This window comes from Drosophila sulfurigaster, chromosome X, assembly GCF_023558435.1.
Source record: "Drosophila sulfurigaster albostrigata strain 15112-1811.04 chromosome X, ASM2355843v2, whole genome shotgun sequence".
NCBI classification, from domain to species: Eukaryota; Metazoa; Arthropoda; class Insecta; order Diptera; family Drosophilidae; genus Drosophila; species Drosophila sulfurigaster.
Window position 1 is genome coordinate 24968093 of NC_084885.1, and position 15432 is coordinate 24983524.

Genomic DNA, 15432 nt, shown 5'->3' on the forward strand with positions numbered 1-15432 from the left:
TTTCTCTTTGACAGCTAAATTTGTGTTTTATCATCAAAATATTGCAGAGAAAGCTTTCACACGATGTTGGTTTGACTGTCGGAAGGGGTGTGGGACAAAAAAAGCTTACGACCGTAGTAGTTAAATAAAGCATAGGACAGCCCCAACACAACGAAGGTTTTCGTCTAATCCAAGACGTTGGCGACTTTCTCGACCGCTTTCCTCTTCCGTTCCCCCATCGTTGACAGAAACGAAAGTGCATACATATGTTATATACACATATAATATATGTGTGTACATACATATATATGTCCTGAAAAGGGTAAACAGACATACATATAGTATGTATAGACTATATATATATATATTTGAATAGCTACGTCTTATATAATATCGATCAAAGTATACCCACAAAATTGAAAAGTACGGCAATAGATGCATACATATATGCGGGAAAGTTGATTTATTTATTTGTATTCATATCGTCATATAGTAGGTACATACATAGGATTTATGTATATTGTATGTATATAGTATATATATATATGTTTATAGGGAATTACATGCATACAAAAATATTTATATGAATTGTATTGACTTCCAAGGAAATATCTAATATGGTACAATAATTTAAACTTTTCTAATCTAAACGACACACACAAAAAAAAAAGAACCACATAATTATATAGGTGTATATATCACAAATATGTATATAATATTATATTTTTTTTTTCGTTTGTTTTAAGCAAAAAAATAAGTTTTTAAATGATCGATCTTGCTTCAGCTAAGATCTGGAGCTGCCAAACTATACATGTATGTATATGTATGTGTGTACGTACGTAGTAGCAATTAACTATCTAACGATCTGTTATCCGATGATATACTATGTAAGTAAAGGGAAGTTTCTCTTCTGATTCTCTAGTTGAACAGCTCTCGTCGGAAATAATGAAGATTCGACTTCTACTGACAAAAACTTGCACCAAGTGTTTTATGATAGTTAACATTTTACATGTATATAGTATATATTATATCGATATCCGAAACCAAAATCGGCAACAAATGCACTTGGACACTGAATTTGTCTCTTAGGTTAAGCTCTCTAAACAAACATACAAACAAATAAAAAAAAAGGATATTATTTATGGGAATTTATTTTGAAGGAGCTTTTATGCACTTCGTCAGAGCCGAAGACAGACGTTCGATATCAACTCTCTATCGTTCGATTTATTTTCATATATATATATATAGTATGTATATATGTATGTTAAGGTACTTAAACAAAATTGAATAAAATAAAGTTACTGATATACATAATGAATGTATATAGTTAGTTAAGCACGTACATTTATCGTAATGAATGTTGTTGTGCTGTGTCAAGCAATTACAAATAGCAACAAGGACAATTGAAGCTTAGAGCTTAGAACAACAAACACACACACACACACCGAAACATTCTAGTACCTAATATATACTATTTTGTTTGTTGGGTTTTCGTTCTACTTTTGTTTTTTTGTTGGGTTTTCTTTCTATTTTTTTGTTTGTAGGTTTTTATGCGTCTATAGTTTCTAGTCAAAAACTGCAACCCTGTCTACTCCTAGCTTTTGCTACTCGTTACTGTTTTCTCGCTACTCGTTGCTTAACGACGATTCTCGTCGGAACGACGTTGCTCGCGGCTGCCGCCTCGCTCAATATACCAGTTGTTGTTGCGCTTCTGCTCTTGACGCTGACGAGCGTGCTCTCGTTGTTGCATCATTCGTTCATGCCACTCGCCGCTATCATCGTGCTGCTGCTGCTTTTTGGCGTAACGCTCTTTGGACTTGTCTGCATATTTTTTATGATGACGCTCTTTTGAATCGTGCTCGTTGCTCCTGTAGCGAGTGCGTTCATTTGAATCCTTCTCGTTGCTTTTGTAGCGAGTGTTGTGTTCCTTTGAGTGCTCATTTGAATCTTCGTCTTCGTTGCTTTTGTAGCGATTGTGTTCCTTCGAATTGTGATTGCGCTCTTTGGAATTCTCGTCCGAGTCGTGCTCGTTGCTTTTCGAGCGAGTAGCTCGATGCTTGGACTCGTAGCGTTGCTGCTGTTCGTTCGAGTGATGCTCCTTGCACTTCTCGCCTTGCGGCTGTTTGCCCTGATAACGCTGCTGCTTGCCGCGATTCGGATTATAAACATTCGGCTGCTCGCCATGTGCGTGGAAAGCTTGCGGAGTTGCCGACTCGCTGGGCTGCGTCTGTTCGTCGTTGTTGTCGCCAGCGCCAGCGAGTGTGCCTAGCTTTTCGGTGAGCTTTTCAAAGTGCTGAAAAGCTTGCGATTGCTGCAGCACATCGTTGACCACATTACCAATCTCATCGGTGAGAGATTCGGTATGCGGTTTGCTCTCCACACACATGCCAGCGATCTCAACGAATTTGCCATCGGGACACTTGTAGGGACGCTTTAAATCTTGTTTGGTGATGTCCACGGGATCGGCTGAATTCCCATTGCCGGGCCACGCTTTAAATGTCTTTAGTTTGCGTCCTTGATATGATGATCCGGTTGATGATGACGATGACTGCTGCGTCTGACCGCTGAGATAATTCAGCTGCTTCGACATGATATCAATCTCTGCACGCATTAGATTATTCTGCAATTCTAGCTCGACCAAACGTTGCTCCAACTGTGTCAATTGCTTGTCATCCCCAAGCATTTGCCACTCTGGATTACGCAGACGTCCGACGAATGAGAGAACTGCCAAAGTGCAGCACACATAGAAGACGGCAGTTAAACCATTTTGCACCAAGGCTGGCAAGCGATAACCCATCAAAGTAGTCGATGGCTGTTGTTGCTGTGTGTTGAGCTCAGCCACTGTGGCTGGATTCTTTTGCAGATGGACGCCATCGATGGCATCCGAGTGTCCATCCTGTTGGCGTCGCATGCGCAACTGTTGATGCGATGATGGTGTCGATGGAGGCAGCAGATGATCGTTGCCCAGCTCGAAGTTGCTGTTCAGATCGTTGAGCAGCGCCCGGAGTGTGGGACTCGGGGTGAGACGTCCTGTGCTCTCGCAGTCGCTGATGATCGAGATGCCATCGGAGAAGTCCTCTGCCTGGGCATCGCTCTCTGCTACAGGTGGGCAGCTGTCGAATGTGTGAAAAGCATAGATTAGTGATGATATCCGATATTATTGCATATATGTATGTATACTACATTGTCTAGTGTCTATCTTTAAATTCAACTTAAATTCAATTTTCATTTAATATAATAATTGATTTGATATTTACTTTAAAATTGAACTTTGTGATTCTATATTGGATGCTTTTTCAAGTAAATAAAATTCAAGTTTAGCTATTTGTATGTTTCTTTCACAAATATATATATTTCATATTAAACTAATTTCCTAAATTTTAAATAATACTGCACATATGTATACTGCATTATCTAGTGTCGATCTTTAATTTCAGCATAAATTCAATTCAAATTTTCATTAAATCTAAAAATGTATTTAAAATTGAAATTATGATCTAATATTGATTCGTTTTAAAGAAAAACAAATTCAAATTTTTATGTTTAGCCCAAAAATATATACATATTTAGTATTTCACTAATAATTTTCTAATTTATGAATAATATCAAAATTCAAATAACTTTACACAATAATTCAGATTTTCATTAAATCTAAGAATTGATTTAATATTTATTTTAAAATTAAAATTGTGATTTAATATTGTACTCATTTTCAAGTAACTCAAAATCTAATTCCTGTTTTTTTTTCAATAATAAATATATTAAATATTTTTCTATTGTAATATGTATTTCATTAATATAAAAATTCGACTAATTTGTGAATGAAGTTCTGAATTGTTTTGCGATTTAACGGAAAACTACGAGTTATCGAAAGTTATCGATATTGTTTGCACATCTAGTGCAAAATGTAATGGGCTCTCTTTCTCCCACCCTCCTATCCCATCCCATTCACACATTTACTTACCGTTCGTTTGCTGGCTCGCTGCTGGACTCCTCAGGCTCCCCCTTCTCCGCCCCTGTTTCCACCCCTGCGGCGACAGCACTTGTGCTGGTGCTTTCGAGAACCTCAATGCGATCGGCTGGCAAAATAGTCCACGATGATGATGAGTTCGATGCCATCAAGTCCTTCATAAAATCACTCGAAGAAGTAGCGCTGTTGCTGTTGCTGTCTTTGTTTTTGTTTTGCTTGCTGTTGTTGTTCGTCGTCGTCGTCTCGTCCATGATCGCTTCGTTAGTGTGTGTGTGTTGCTGTTGTTGTTTTCTTGTCTTCGTCTAGGCTGCCTTTGCGCTGTTGCTGCTGCTGCTGCTGACCTCTTTGTCTGCAAAATGGCAAAAGAACATGTGAAATGCATTTAGAAATGTCTTTTGTTAGCGACCTTCGCAGGCGCCTACGCATAAATAAATACATATACACACACAAAAATCGCAGCGCTCCTTCTCGCTCACACGCACGCACGAATACACACTCACACTCTCCCTTTTTTACTGCACTGCGCTCAGCTGTGCTCTGACACGCATACGCACACACGCACACACACATGCACATTGCCCCGGGGGCCCAAAACTGCAATTCACACACACACGCACGCACGCATTAGTGTTGGTGCTGTTTTAGTTGTTCGCTTTGGGGGTTTTAGTTAAAATTACTTAGCCTATCTTATTAATAGCCATAGCAAATCATAAATGTTATGACGCAAATTAAAAAAAACAACACTATTTGTTTTGAACCTGACACTCACAACACACACACGCACACACATACATACGTACCTCGGTTTAAAAACAAATGCAGCCCAAAAAAGTTGTCAGTGTGTGTGCATTATTAAATATTACGATTGTTATGAATTTCTTGCAGATTTACTTTAGTAGCGATAAGCACAAGACCTTGAATCTTTAGACAATTTATTGTTGTTGCTTTTGTTGATAATAACGCTTTTTTTTGACGCTCTGCGAACGTCGCAATTGAATTTTTTTTCGTTTGCTTGCTTTTTAAGCAAGCGCGATACACGGCAACGCTTCTTCAACCTTTGTGTAGCCACTGCACGTTACACACATAGAGGCACGCACACATGCATACACAGCTGGTCTTTGTTTTTGATATCGATAACACTTATCGCACACACACTCGATAAAAACACAACACTATGCGAGTTTCTGATTTTTTCTGGTATTTTTTGTACTAAAAATACTAGATACGCTTTGGTAGCAAATAAGTTGGTCACGCTGTGGGCGCCAAATTTGAATTGAATTTTTGAACTTACCTTCACAACGATTTCTCCATTATGCGTCGCACTTCGCCTGCCTCGCTGCTGCAATCCCAATCGGATGAACGAATATTTTGCTGCTGTTGGAGACTTCGAGGTTGCTGCTGCTGCTGTTGCTGCTGTTGCACATATTTGACATTGTGTGGCAATTGCAAGCGAGGCGCTGGAACCGGATAACCGCGACTTTTGGGCAAACTCAATTGATTGAGTCGCTGATGCTGGGGCGTCCAATAAATTTGGCTAGCATGCTGTGTGCTGCGATCCAAGATCAAAGGTGTAGCGCGACCATTTTGCAAATGCTGTTGCAACAGTTGCTGTTGCTGTTGCTGAAGTTGCAATTGTTGTTTCTGCTGCTGTTGCTGCTGGAGTTGTTGCTGATGTTGTGCCAAAGCCAGCTCCTCCATGCGCACATAACCTTGTGGAGCTGTGCGCAACAACTGTGGCTGCATATAAAGATTGCTCTGATGCAGTTGCTGCTGTTGCTGTTGTTGCTGATGTTGCTGGAAATCAATCAACTTGGCTGCCTGCAAACCATCCTCGGTTTGTATGAGCACATATTCCGTCGGTTGCCGTGATAAATACGCCGGCTCATTCGATTCGTTGGAGAGCAAACTGTTGCGTTTATTCACATGCGCATAGATCGGAGATGAGCTGCCAACGGCAACGGAAATGGGCGCAAAACTGGAGCGTGGCAAACTCTGCACACGTTGCGGTACTTGGGGTCGAGCAGCAACACTTAGTTGCGATATTGGTCGCTTGTGTTGTTGCTGCTGTGTCTCAACGGAGGCATAAGACACAGGCGAAATGTCAGCTGCAACAGTGTTGTGGTTGCTGTTGTGACGCTGCTCATAGATGGGCTGCATTTTGATCGCAGGCTGCGGCGTGCGTTGAATCGACTTGCGGCAGAACTCTTTCACCTTCTCGAGTATCTCATCGCGTGTCAACAAGCCGCCAATGCGTCGTGTCGACGCATCCTTTGAGTCCTTGCGTCGCATTATAACAGGAGTTGCTTCGTTTTCGCTTTCATAGCCGCGACGCGTTAAAGTTTGTCTCGATTGCTGCAGTTGTTGGTTGCTGTTGCTGTTGCTGCTGATCAGCTCATCGAGCACGCTTTGGCAACGCGGTGGCTGCTGCTGCTGCTGCTGTTGTTGCTGCTGTGGTTGCTGCTGTTGCTGTGGCAACTGCTGTTGTTGTTGTTGTTGAAGTGGTACAATTGGAGTGCCATCTAGTATCATCACCTGACGATTGCGACCATTGCTGATGCCACTGAACGTGTTGCGTTGCATCGAGTTGCGCACAAAATACGGATTAATCAGCTGATGTGGCTGCAAATGCTCATAAATGTTTTCCACCTGCTGTTGCTGTTGTTGTTGCTGCTGCTGCTGTTGTTGCTGCAACACTTTGTGGTACAGCTGACGATCGGTCACTTCTTTGATGGCCCGCAGTTGTTCCCATTCATGTTGTGGTTGCTGCTGCTGCTGTGGTTGCTTCAACATTTTGAGCGGCGTCGATGTGGCATTCGGTGCAGCCAACGAGCGACGTTGTTGTTGCTGTTGCCCCAACAACATGCCGTTTTCCCGCTGCTCGCGTCGTTCACGCATCTGATTGCGATCCATCGACGCAGAGCGATTGAAGCGTTGTGGTTGCTGCTGTGTTTCCACCCGTCGCGGTATCAAACTCTGACGCTCCAGGCTACCGCGTTGCAATGGCGTTGGTTGCTGCTGTTGCTGTTGCTGTGGCTGTTGCTGCTGCGATTCCAGTTGAATGCGTCGCATTGGCTGCGGCGTTGCTGTTGCATCGCTTACCTTCGGCGTCTGTTTGCGTCGTGGGGCAAATAAACTGTTCGAAAGACGCTGCAACACGGTCAACTTTTTGGTGTTGCTCTTGCGCAACGCCGCCAACGAATCGGCAACCTGTTGTCGCCGTTCCTCTGCCGTGTGATAACCACTCGAGGAGCGTGTGGGCGTCGATCGAGGGGTTGGACTATTGATCTCACGTTTGGGCATCAGGGTTAAACCCTTGCGTTCCAGATAAGCCTGAAACTCTTCCGAACTAATTGTGTTCGTGAATGTTCCCATTGTTGGTTGCTGCTGTGGCTGCTGTGGTTGCTTCGGAGATTGCCTCGGAGATTTGCCGTCATCCGTTGTCGTGTCGGAAGCGCAACCGGAACTCGTTTGACTTGTGATATTCGGATTGAGTTCGTCGCTGGATTCACTTTTCGTTAGCGGTCCATCGATGTCATCGAGATCATCGTCCGAACTGATTTGCAATTTCTTGACGCGCTCATCGAACTTTTTGGCATTCTTGGTTACCTCCGCTGCATTGAAGTAATCCCCATTCGTTTGCTCAGCGATTCCGGTGCGTATTTTGAGTTGAGCCAATTCCGGATAATTTGGTTTCGAGCACTTTTTAAACGTTAACGTCTTCGGTTTGTTAGCAGCCTCTAATTGTGGTTGTTGTTGTTGTTGTTGCGGGGGATTGTTGTATCTTAGTGTTGCTTGCGGGGTTTGTTGTTGCTGTTGTACACTTTGTTTGCGCTTCGGTATTTTGCCCGCTAATTCACGTAATTCCTCGAACTTGATCCGAGCGAGCACCGTGGGATCGTATTCGAAATATGGATCGGGATTCTTGATGTATGTCTTCACATATTTCGATTGTTTAAGTACTTCTTCTGTCGTTATATATTCATCATCAACGGGCGTCGTCCCTTTGCTTGCATTCTTTCGATTCTTCAACTGTTCCCGTTCCTTCTCCTTGAGCTTATCCGCTTTTTCACGTTCCTTTTCCTTTTCGCGTTCACGTTCACGCAACTGTTGCGTCACCGTTTTGCGTATGCTGAGCGTCGAACGTTTCGTCGGCACCGGAGGCGGTGTCTTCTTTGGTTCCAACTTGCCACCGGCTACTTGGGAGCCATTGGAGTGCTTGAAGGGATTCTGTTGATCGACGATGGGTTCGCCGGCGGTAAATTTGCGTATCTTCTCATCGTTTGGATTGAAGCTGACGCTCTTTTTGGCTTTGATCACTTCTTTTTCAGAGGTGTTTTCAGCGGCGAAAATACTACTCTTTTCGGGGGTACTTTCGGGAGTAGTTGCAGCGGAGAATACTCTACTCTTTTCTGGGGTACTTTCGGGGCTACTTTCCAGGATACTTTCTGGAATATTTCCTGTGCTGATTTTAATACTCTTTTCAGGGATATTCTCTGGGTTTTTTTCTGTGCTGATTTTACAGCTCTCTTCGGCGGTATTTTCAGCAATATTTTCTTCGCCACTCTTTTCACACTTTTTCTCTGGCGTTAAATTGGCTTTTTCTTTGTCGTCGTCGTTTGTCTCCTCAAAGGCCTCCACAATCTTTAAAGTGGCGTCGTCTATAAAATCCCTAATCACTTGACTTTTGGCAATATCTTCGATTGTTGCACTGTTGCTTAGAGTGTCAATTGTGTTTGGATTGTTGTGCCGTTGGTGTTGTTCGACTTCGTTGCTGTTGTCGATCGTCTCAGACATGTTTTGCTAGAGTTAAGCTCGGCAACAAGGCGGCGGCTTCGACAGGCGGGGGACAGGTTGGAGGAGGGGGATGACAAAGGGATTTGGAGTGGAAGAAAACTGGAAATCACTTGTGTATATCCGCCCACCATTGAGATTTCTTCACTGCCAAACCAAGCACACAAGAAAATCTAAAACCAAATCGAAAGAAAAGCAAACTTTTTTTTTTACACATTTCAGACATTTTTTATTGAAGCAAATTTTTACCTACTTTTCTTTTCGATTTGTTGTATTTCTCTCTCTCTTTCTCTCAGCGATCGCTTGCTTTCCCCATCTGACAATTGATCTGCAAGAATGACAAAAAAAAATAGAATACATTAAATTTCATTTACATTCAAAAAAATGTGTGTGCAGCAAAAGTTTCCTAATTTTTCATAGGGAAAATTCGAATTTCGCAAAAGGCCTCTTGACCTCAAATAAATTTACAGCTGGCGGGGTTTTTCTCTTCTTCACAACACTCACGCTGTGAATACCCTGTAGTCATAAACGTTATGGGTGAGAAATGCTACAGATTTACCTGCGGCTGAAATTGGAGGAAGTTTTATGTCAACCTATTCATAATTATCAGCGCAAAACATCTAATTAATTGTATTAACATTTTCAAAAGTCAATGTTAAGAAATAATTTAAAGGTAACTTGCTTAAATAATTCAAAATGAGCAATAGTAAATATTATTAAAATCTTGTTGTTTATAGGCAAACTTCTTGATACATATCTGTTCAACATTTTCATCTGTCGCATTTTACTTTTTTATTTGTTTCTTAATTGAAGTGACTTCATTTTGATATTGTGCATTTTATTGAAATGTTTATATTCTTCATACAAAATTGCTCATAAATATTTTTATTTTTTGTAATACACATTTTTATTAATTTTGTTTTTAGGAACTTTTTGCTTTGGCTGACAAATTTGGTATTTGGTATGGTATATTTTGAGGTATACCCCATATCTTATATATATATTATCTACAACAACAACAAAAACGTCAACAGCCGAGACGATAAGAAATTCCTTAGAATGGCAAACAAAACTTTTTCGGATCTTAGTATAGTGTATGTATGTAGTATATTTTATACTCTGTGGTATATTTTAAATACCAAATAAAGTTGTTGGTTGATATTAGTAGTTTTATTGTATAATTATGGTATATTTGTAGAATATGCTTTTATTTTTCGATATATTAATTTGTTAGTCTTTGACTTTTATTGAAAGTGTAAAGTGGATATTTTTTGTATTGTACTGGTATTTTTTTCGGTATATCACACCAGATATATATATTTTTTGAATGAGTAGCGTAGAATGAGTATATCTCAATATTTTTGGGTATATTTGATATGTTTTGGCTTTTATTGAAAGTGTGTGTAGCAGGTACTGAAGTTTTCTTTTTTGTTTTCATTTTTTGTAGGGTATCCACAAAGCTTGTCATTAGCTTTCCACGTAGCAATTTGCAAGAGTTTGCAGAATACGAAAAAAAATAAAAAAATAAAAAAGAACATGAGAACTTGTGCAATAATTGCGCTCTGTGGAGTAGGGCAATGCTAAGAAATTGATGATCGTTTGTTCCGGCTGCGCGATAGCTGAGCTCTGAATGTATGTGTGTGTGTGTGTGTGTGCTTGCAACACACAGAAAGAGAGAGAGAGAGAGAGAGAGAGAGGGAAAATGTGTGTGTGCAATATGCGCTATTTGGGTCATTTGATAGCTAATCTCTGTAGCGGTGTCTACCTTTTGTGCGGTAATGAAATGCGCATATGGTTTGCAGAATACATATGTAACATCAATAGTGTATATATCATATCTATATGCTGTATACTATCTAACGAGCTATCTATATGGCAGCTAGCTGTCTGGCAATATGTTTGGTTGCAAATTGAAATCAATATGTTTCACCCATATTTAGCAGTATTTCAGCGTACTTGAGGTTGAGATTGAGGTTGCAATGTGTGTCACAGATTCAGACGGACAGACAGACAGACGGACAGACAGACGGACAGACAGACGGACAGACAGACGGACAGACTGGCAGATTGCCCTCCCTCAGTTTGTTGAGGGGGTGAATTTGCTTGGCTTTTGGTGTTTTTTTTTTTTTGCGGTGGTGCTATCGTTGATATACACAATCTAGTATATAAAGTATATCGTAGTTTAACAACCGGTTAACAATATTTGTTTTTTCTTCTTTGCATCCAATTTGCATGCATCTGACCGACTTTGCAGCTATATAACATATCGTATCTAGTGCACCTTGATACGACTTGTTGCGCATTTAGTGCCTGCCTCATGAAATCGCCATTCGATTGCAAATGAAAGGTGCAAAAACAACAGCAACACACAACAACAACAACAACAACAACAAAAACATGCATTCCGCTTTAATCTAATGCAAATCAATGCTTACAGTGGATCTTCGCTATATTGTTTACTATCTTATTGTATATTTAGTAAATTTGAAATTTCCATTTTATACAATAAATCTATTTTTATTTGACTAAATTATGAATTTGAAATATTTGAGATGAATCTGTTTTGTGAAATTAAAGTCAAACATTTGCTCATTCTTTGTAGAATAACGCTATAAGAAAATAATATTCTAGAGCGAAAATATAGTATGGAAATTGTTCTATAAAATCTAAAATTATTGTATTAGTTTGGTCTTGATTTAAGAATAATTCCGCTTGATTCAATTTTGACATCATATAATCCAAATACAAGATTTTATTCTTGATTGTAGCACGTTTTTCTATTCTTTGTATATATTTAGAAAAATTTAATCCGTATAATGTTCAATGCTCATTAAAAATTGTTGAAATCAGGAAACCTTTAGCTTATTTGAATAAAAGCTGAGCATTGTTGTATTATTATTAAAATATACCGCAAAAATACTAAATTATACTAAAGACTAGAAAAACTATATTATACCACATTCAAAATATACCAAATATTGGTAGCGAGTAAAAAAAAAAGAATACCAAAATTAAACTATAAATAAACAATTCAATCTTTGGAAAATGAAACCTGTATCTAATATACAAAATATACGAAATATACCAAAATTTAATAATAAATAGTCTATTCACTTTTTATAAAACACAAATCAGATTCAATGTAATCACAATGTATTGATTTACATATGTTCAGAAATAATTATGAAATTGTGAAGTGATGACATGCATTCTTTTTATTATTATTATGAATAGAATATTTTTGAAATTCAAGTTTTAATAGTATAGCAAATCTGTAGAATTTTGTAGTTAAATTCCAAATAAATAAATATATTTATATATATATTTGACTACAAGTTGTGTGGTGCATTTCAAGTGATTACTTTGACTTTATGATGCCATAAAAATAACCGCTATGATATGTAAAAACAGCCCCAAAAAGAACGACAGGTGTTTCTAATGTTTTTCCCCCTTGTGTGTGTGTGTGTGAATAAACAGACATGCCTACTAGCAAAAATACAACGTCTAACTAATGAAAGGCTGGTTGAAGAAAATCAGACATCAGACCAACATAACATATTATATAGTCAGAGTCATACGATATATGTTTGTTGTGTGTGTGCCACCCTTGAGTTAATTTTTTTTGCTTTATTCGTGGAAATGGTTCAACTATTAGCGGGGGGTCATAAAATATATATATCTGTGTGTGTGTGTGTGTGTGTGTGCCACCCTAACCCTAAACGGGACACAAAATGCAATATCCACCCCCTGGACAATAACATCCCTTGAAAATACACCCGTTGTAGTAAATAAAATAAATAAAAATAACCTTACAAAAGGCGGCGTAGCAAAACAATTTTCAGATTAGAAATGCAATTGGGAAATGTTCTCTGAAATTTGCTGTTTGCACTTTCCATCTAAACCAGCCGAAAGCCGGAAAAAAATATGCCAGAGGAAAATTCGTGGGCATCGTTGAGGGAGAATTCTCAGAGAATTCTCGAAATTTTCAAACGGAACTGCGCAATCAATATTGAAGCGATTGCTTCGCAAATATTTCGATGAACAATATTTGCTCATATTTTTGGTATGAATTTCGATTTTGATTTAGAGGCACGTTTATTTAGAGCTCATTGAAAGTGGAACAAGTAACTTTCAATTGACTTTTAAGAGCGTTCAAAGCAAAAGAAAGGTCAAAGACATCATTAAAATATTTGAGTATTTGAAAATTGCAGATTTTATTTATTGTGTTTATGATATTCACAATACGTTAATCGCGTTAAGTAGAATCTTTGGAAATGTTCCTAAAATTACAAAATTAAATCTATAGAGTAACTGATTTAAGTTTACTTCCAAAAATACTGAAATAAAACAAATGCGTAATACAACTAAATGTATTGAAATTTTAAGAAATGTGCCAGTAAAAGTTTTCTTTACATTTTTTTGTTATATTTTATAATCTGATCCAAATGGATTGTAATTCAACAAAACCTCTCATTATACCCGCTATCCATAGAGAAGGGTATTATAACTTTGTGCCTTCATGAAATGTATATAACAGACATACTATAAAAAGACATCTCCAATCGTATAAAGCTGTAAACTTTGAAATAGCAAGAGTGACAGAAAAAACTACATAAAGGCTTTTAGCATATTCCTTTTTGTTAGTTGATTGCTGGCGCATTGTTATTGTAAAATGGAACATAGAGATAAGAAACAACTAAAAACCCCGATTTATTTGTTAAGTTTTTCTGTTATTTTAATATTTTGCCTGCACATTAAAATAGCAGTTTGTGATTTTCTTCCACGTAACGGGCCTTAAAATATATCAATATACCAAATGTGGCGTTCGATATATTTTTAGTATTTTTGTGGTATATTTTAATGATAATAATAATAATGCATTTATTCACGGGTATTTCACAGTCGAAACACATTCGACTGTAGCTTTCTCACTTGTTCAATTAAAAATCTGTATAATCAAAATTGAAAAATACAAAAATAAAAGTATTTTTATTCTACAAATTGAAAATATATATACTTTATATGTGTTTATATATAATATATATTCATTTCCCTAGTTATTTTTTATATATTTATATATATTATTTTAAATATTTTTATATTTTTCCCTACTTAATAACTTTATGTATTTATATTTTATTTTTTTGTATATTTTAAGTATTCCTAATTCTTATTTGTGTTCAGCGATCAGCAATCGAATTAATATATTGTTCCATGTGCTAATTGAACTCAACTTTTCTATCATCAATATGCAATTAATTTGTTGTAACAGATTTAACCAAAAAGAAAATATTTACGGAAACCTCTTTAATTGCCTAATTCAACAGTTTCCTCTTCTCCATTATAGCGCCTCTTTGCTTTCTCTGATGTTCTCTAATGATATCATTTCCTACACCATAACAAAAAAAAAAAAAAAAACTGCGTAATTTCGAAAATATTCGAAACAAATGGAAGCAGTAGGCAACAAATTGATTGCGCGTCTTTTGCAATAATAATTATGAAAGCATAAATCTGATCTAAAGAAGTTGTAACTGCATTTCCATGTGGAATTGAAAATGATTTAATGTTATTTTCAGTTTTTTCGAGGGGGTTTGTGTGGAGATAATCTTCTTATATATTTTTGGGAATTTTCTTGTTTTTTTTTTTTGGTTTGGCGCAGAAGACGGCGCCACAGAGGCCAATGGCATTTGTTGGCTGGTCAAAAGATTTATGCGACATCTTTGCAGATAAGATGCACACACATCACACACACACACACATGAATGTATCTTTTAGTCATAATGCAGTCACGTTTCAGGACAACGAGATGACGATGCGCCAGATAAGTTTTTGGCCAGACACAACTTATCGATTATGTACGTACTATATATGTACTATATACACTGAAAAAAATAACTAAATTCTAAAAGACAACTTTGAGAAAAATTCGTAAAACTAAAAGCTATAGTCTGGAAAATATGAAATTCTCAAAAAATTCATCCAAGTTTTTTTTTAAGTTTTTATCTAGCTTTGAGTGTTTTCGTTAATAGCTGAGTTAGTTAAGTTATGGAACCATTCTTTATTGCAGTCTAAGAGAGGAAATCCTGGATTTAAATGCTTTGCGAATCGGTGATAAGAATTTCGTATATAGAGTGATTAACATAGAACTAATTGTGCTTATTAAATAATGAAATAATAAAATAACGTAATTAAATAGTCGAAAAAAATATAATGTAATAATGTTCTTATTAATAAGAGAAAAAAATCTTCTAGTTTTAAGACCAAAAATGGTATTGTAGATAACGAAAGGTGTAGATAACAAAAAATATAATGTAATATTATTTTTTTTAAACCTGAAACTGGAAATGACAAAATCTTATAATGTTCTTATCAATAATGGTGAAAATCTTATAGTTTTAAGACCAAAAATCTTATTGTAAGATAAAACAAAAAAGTAATGAATTATTTTTTTGATCTTATAATCTTGAGATAAAAATCGTGAGATAAAAAACAAATAGAATATAGTATGTTTTAGATCTCTAAATCGTATTGTAATATAACAAAAAATATAATATAATACTTTTTTGATCTTACAATGAGATTTTTGGACTTTAGAGTAAAGATTTTTTGCTCTTTTTAATAAGAACATTATAAGATTTTTTTTGATCTTATTAATTAGAACTTGGGTCTTAAATGTTTTTGAAGTCAACAAG

The 15432-nt window shown here is 37.2% G+C and overlaps 3 protein-coding genes across 8 annotated transcripts in view; 1 reads left to right on the top strand and 2 right to left on the bottom strand.

The window, feature by feature from the left end:
- LOC133847017 (uncharacterized) overlaps nt 1-15432 on the top strand; it is a 321107-nt gene that overhangs the window by 14071 nt on the left and 291604 nt on the right. The window lies entirely within an intron of this gene.
- LOC133847374 (uncharacterized) lies at nt 1480-5389 on the bottom strand. Of its 2 annotated transcripts, none has more exons than XM_062282363.1 (3): nt 5241-5389; nt 3944-4298; nt 1480-3092 (listed from the first exon to the last, which is right to left on the bottom strand). In XM_062282363.1, the coding sequence occupies exons 2-3, from the start codon at nt 4198-4200 to the stop codon at nt 1616-1618; spliced, it is 1734 nt and encodes a 577-aa protein (XP_062138347.1). In that variant the 5' UTR covers nt 4201-4298; nt 5241-5389; the 3' UTR covers nt 1480-1615. The 2 variants fall into 2 exon arrangements, with proteins under 2 accessions (XP_062138347.1, XP_062138346.1); XM_062282362.1 differs by lacking the exon at nt 5241-5389 and adding an exon at nt 4750-5023.
- Nucleotides 5241-9084, bottom strand: LOC133847373 (putative mediator of RNA polymerase II transcription subunit 12). Its single transcript, XM_062282361.1, has 2 exons — nt 8994-9084; nt 5241-8913 (listed from the first exon to the last, which is right to left on the bottom strand). Exon 2 carries the CDS (start codon nt 8741-8743, stop codon nt 5243-5245), a length of 3501 nt encoding a protein of 1166 aa, XP_062138345.1. The 5' UTR covers nt 8744-8913; nt 8994-9084; the 3' UTR covers nt 5241-5242.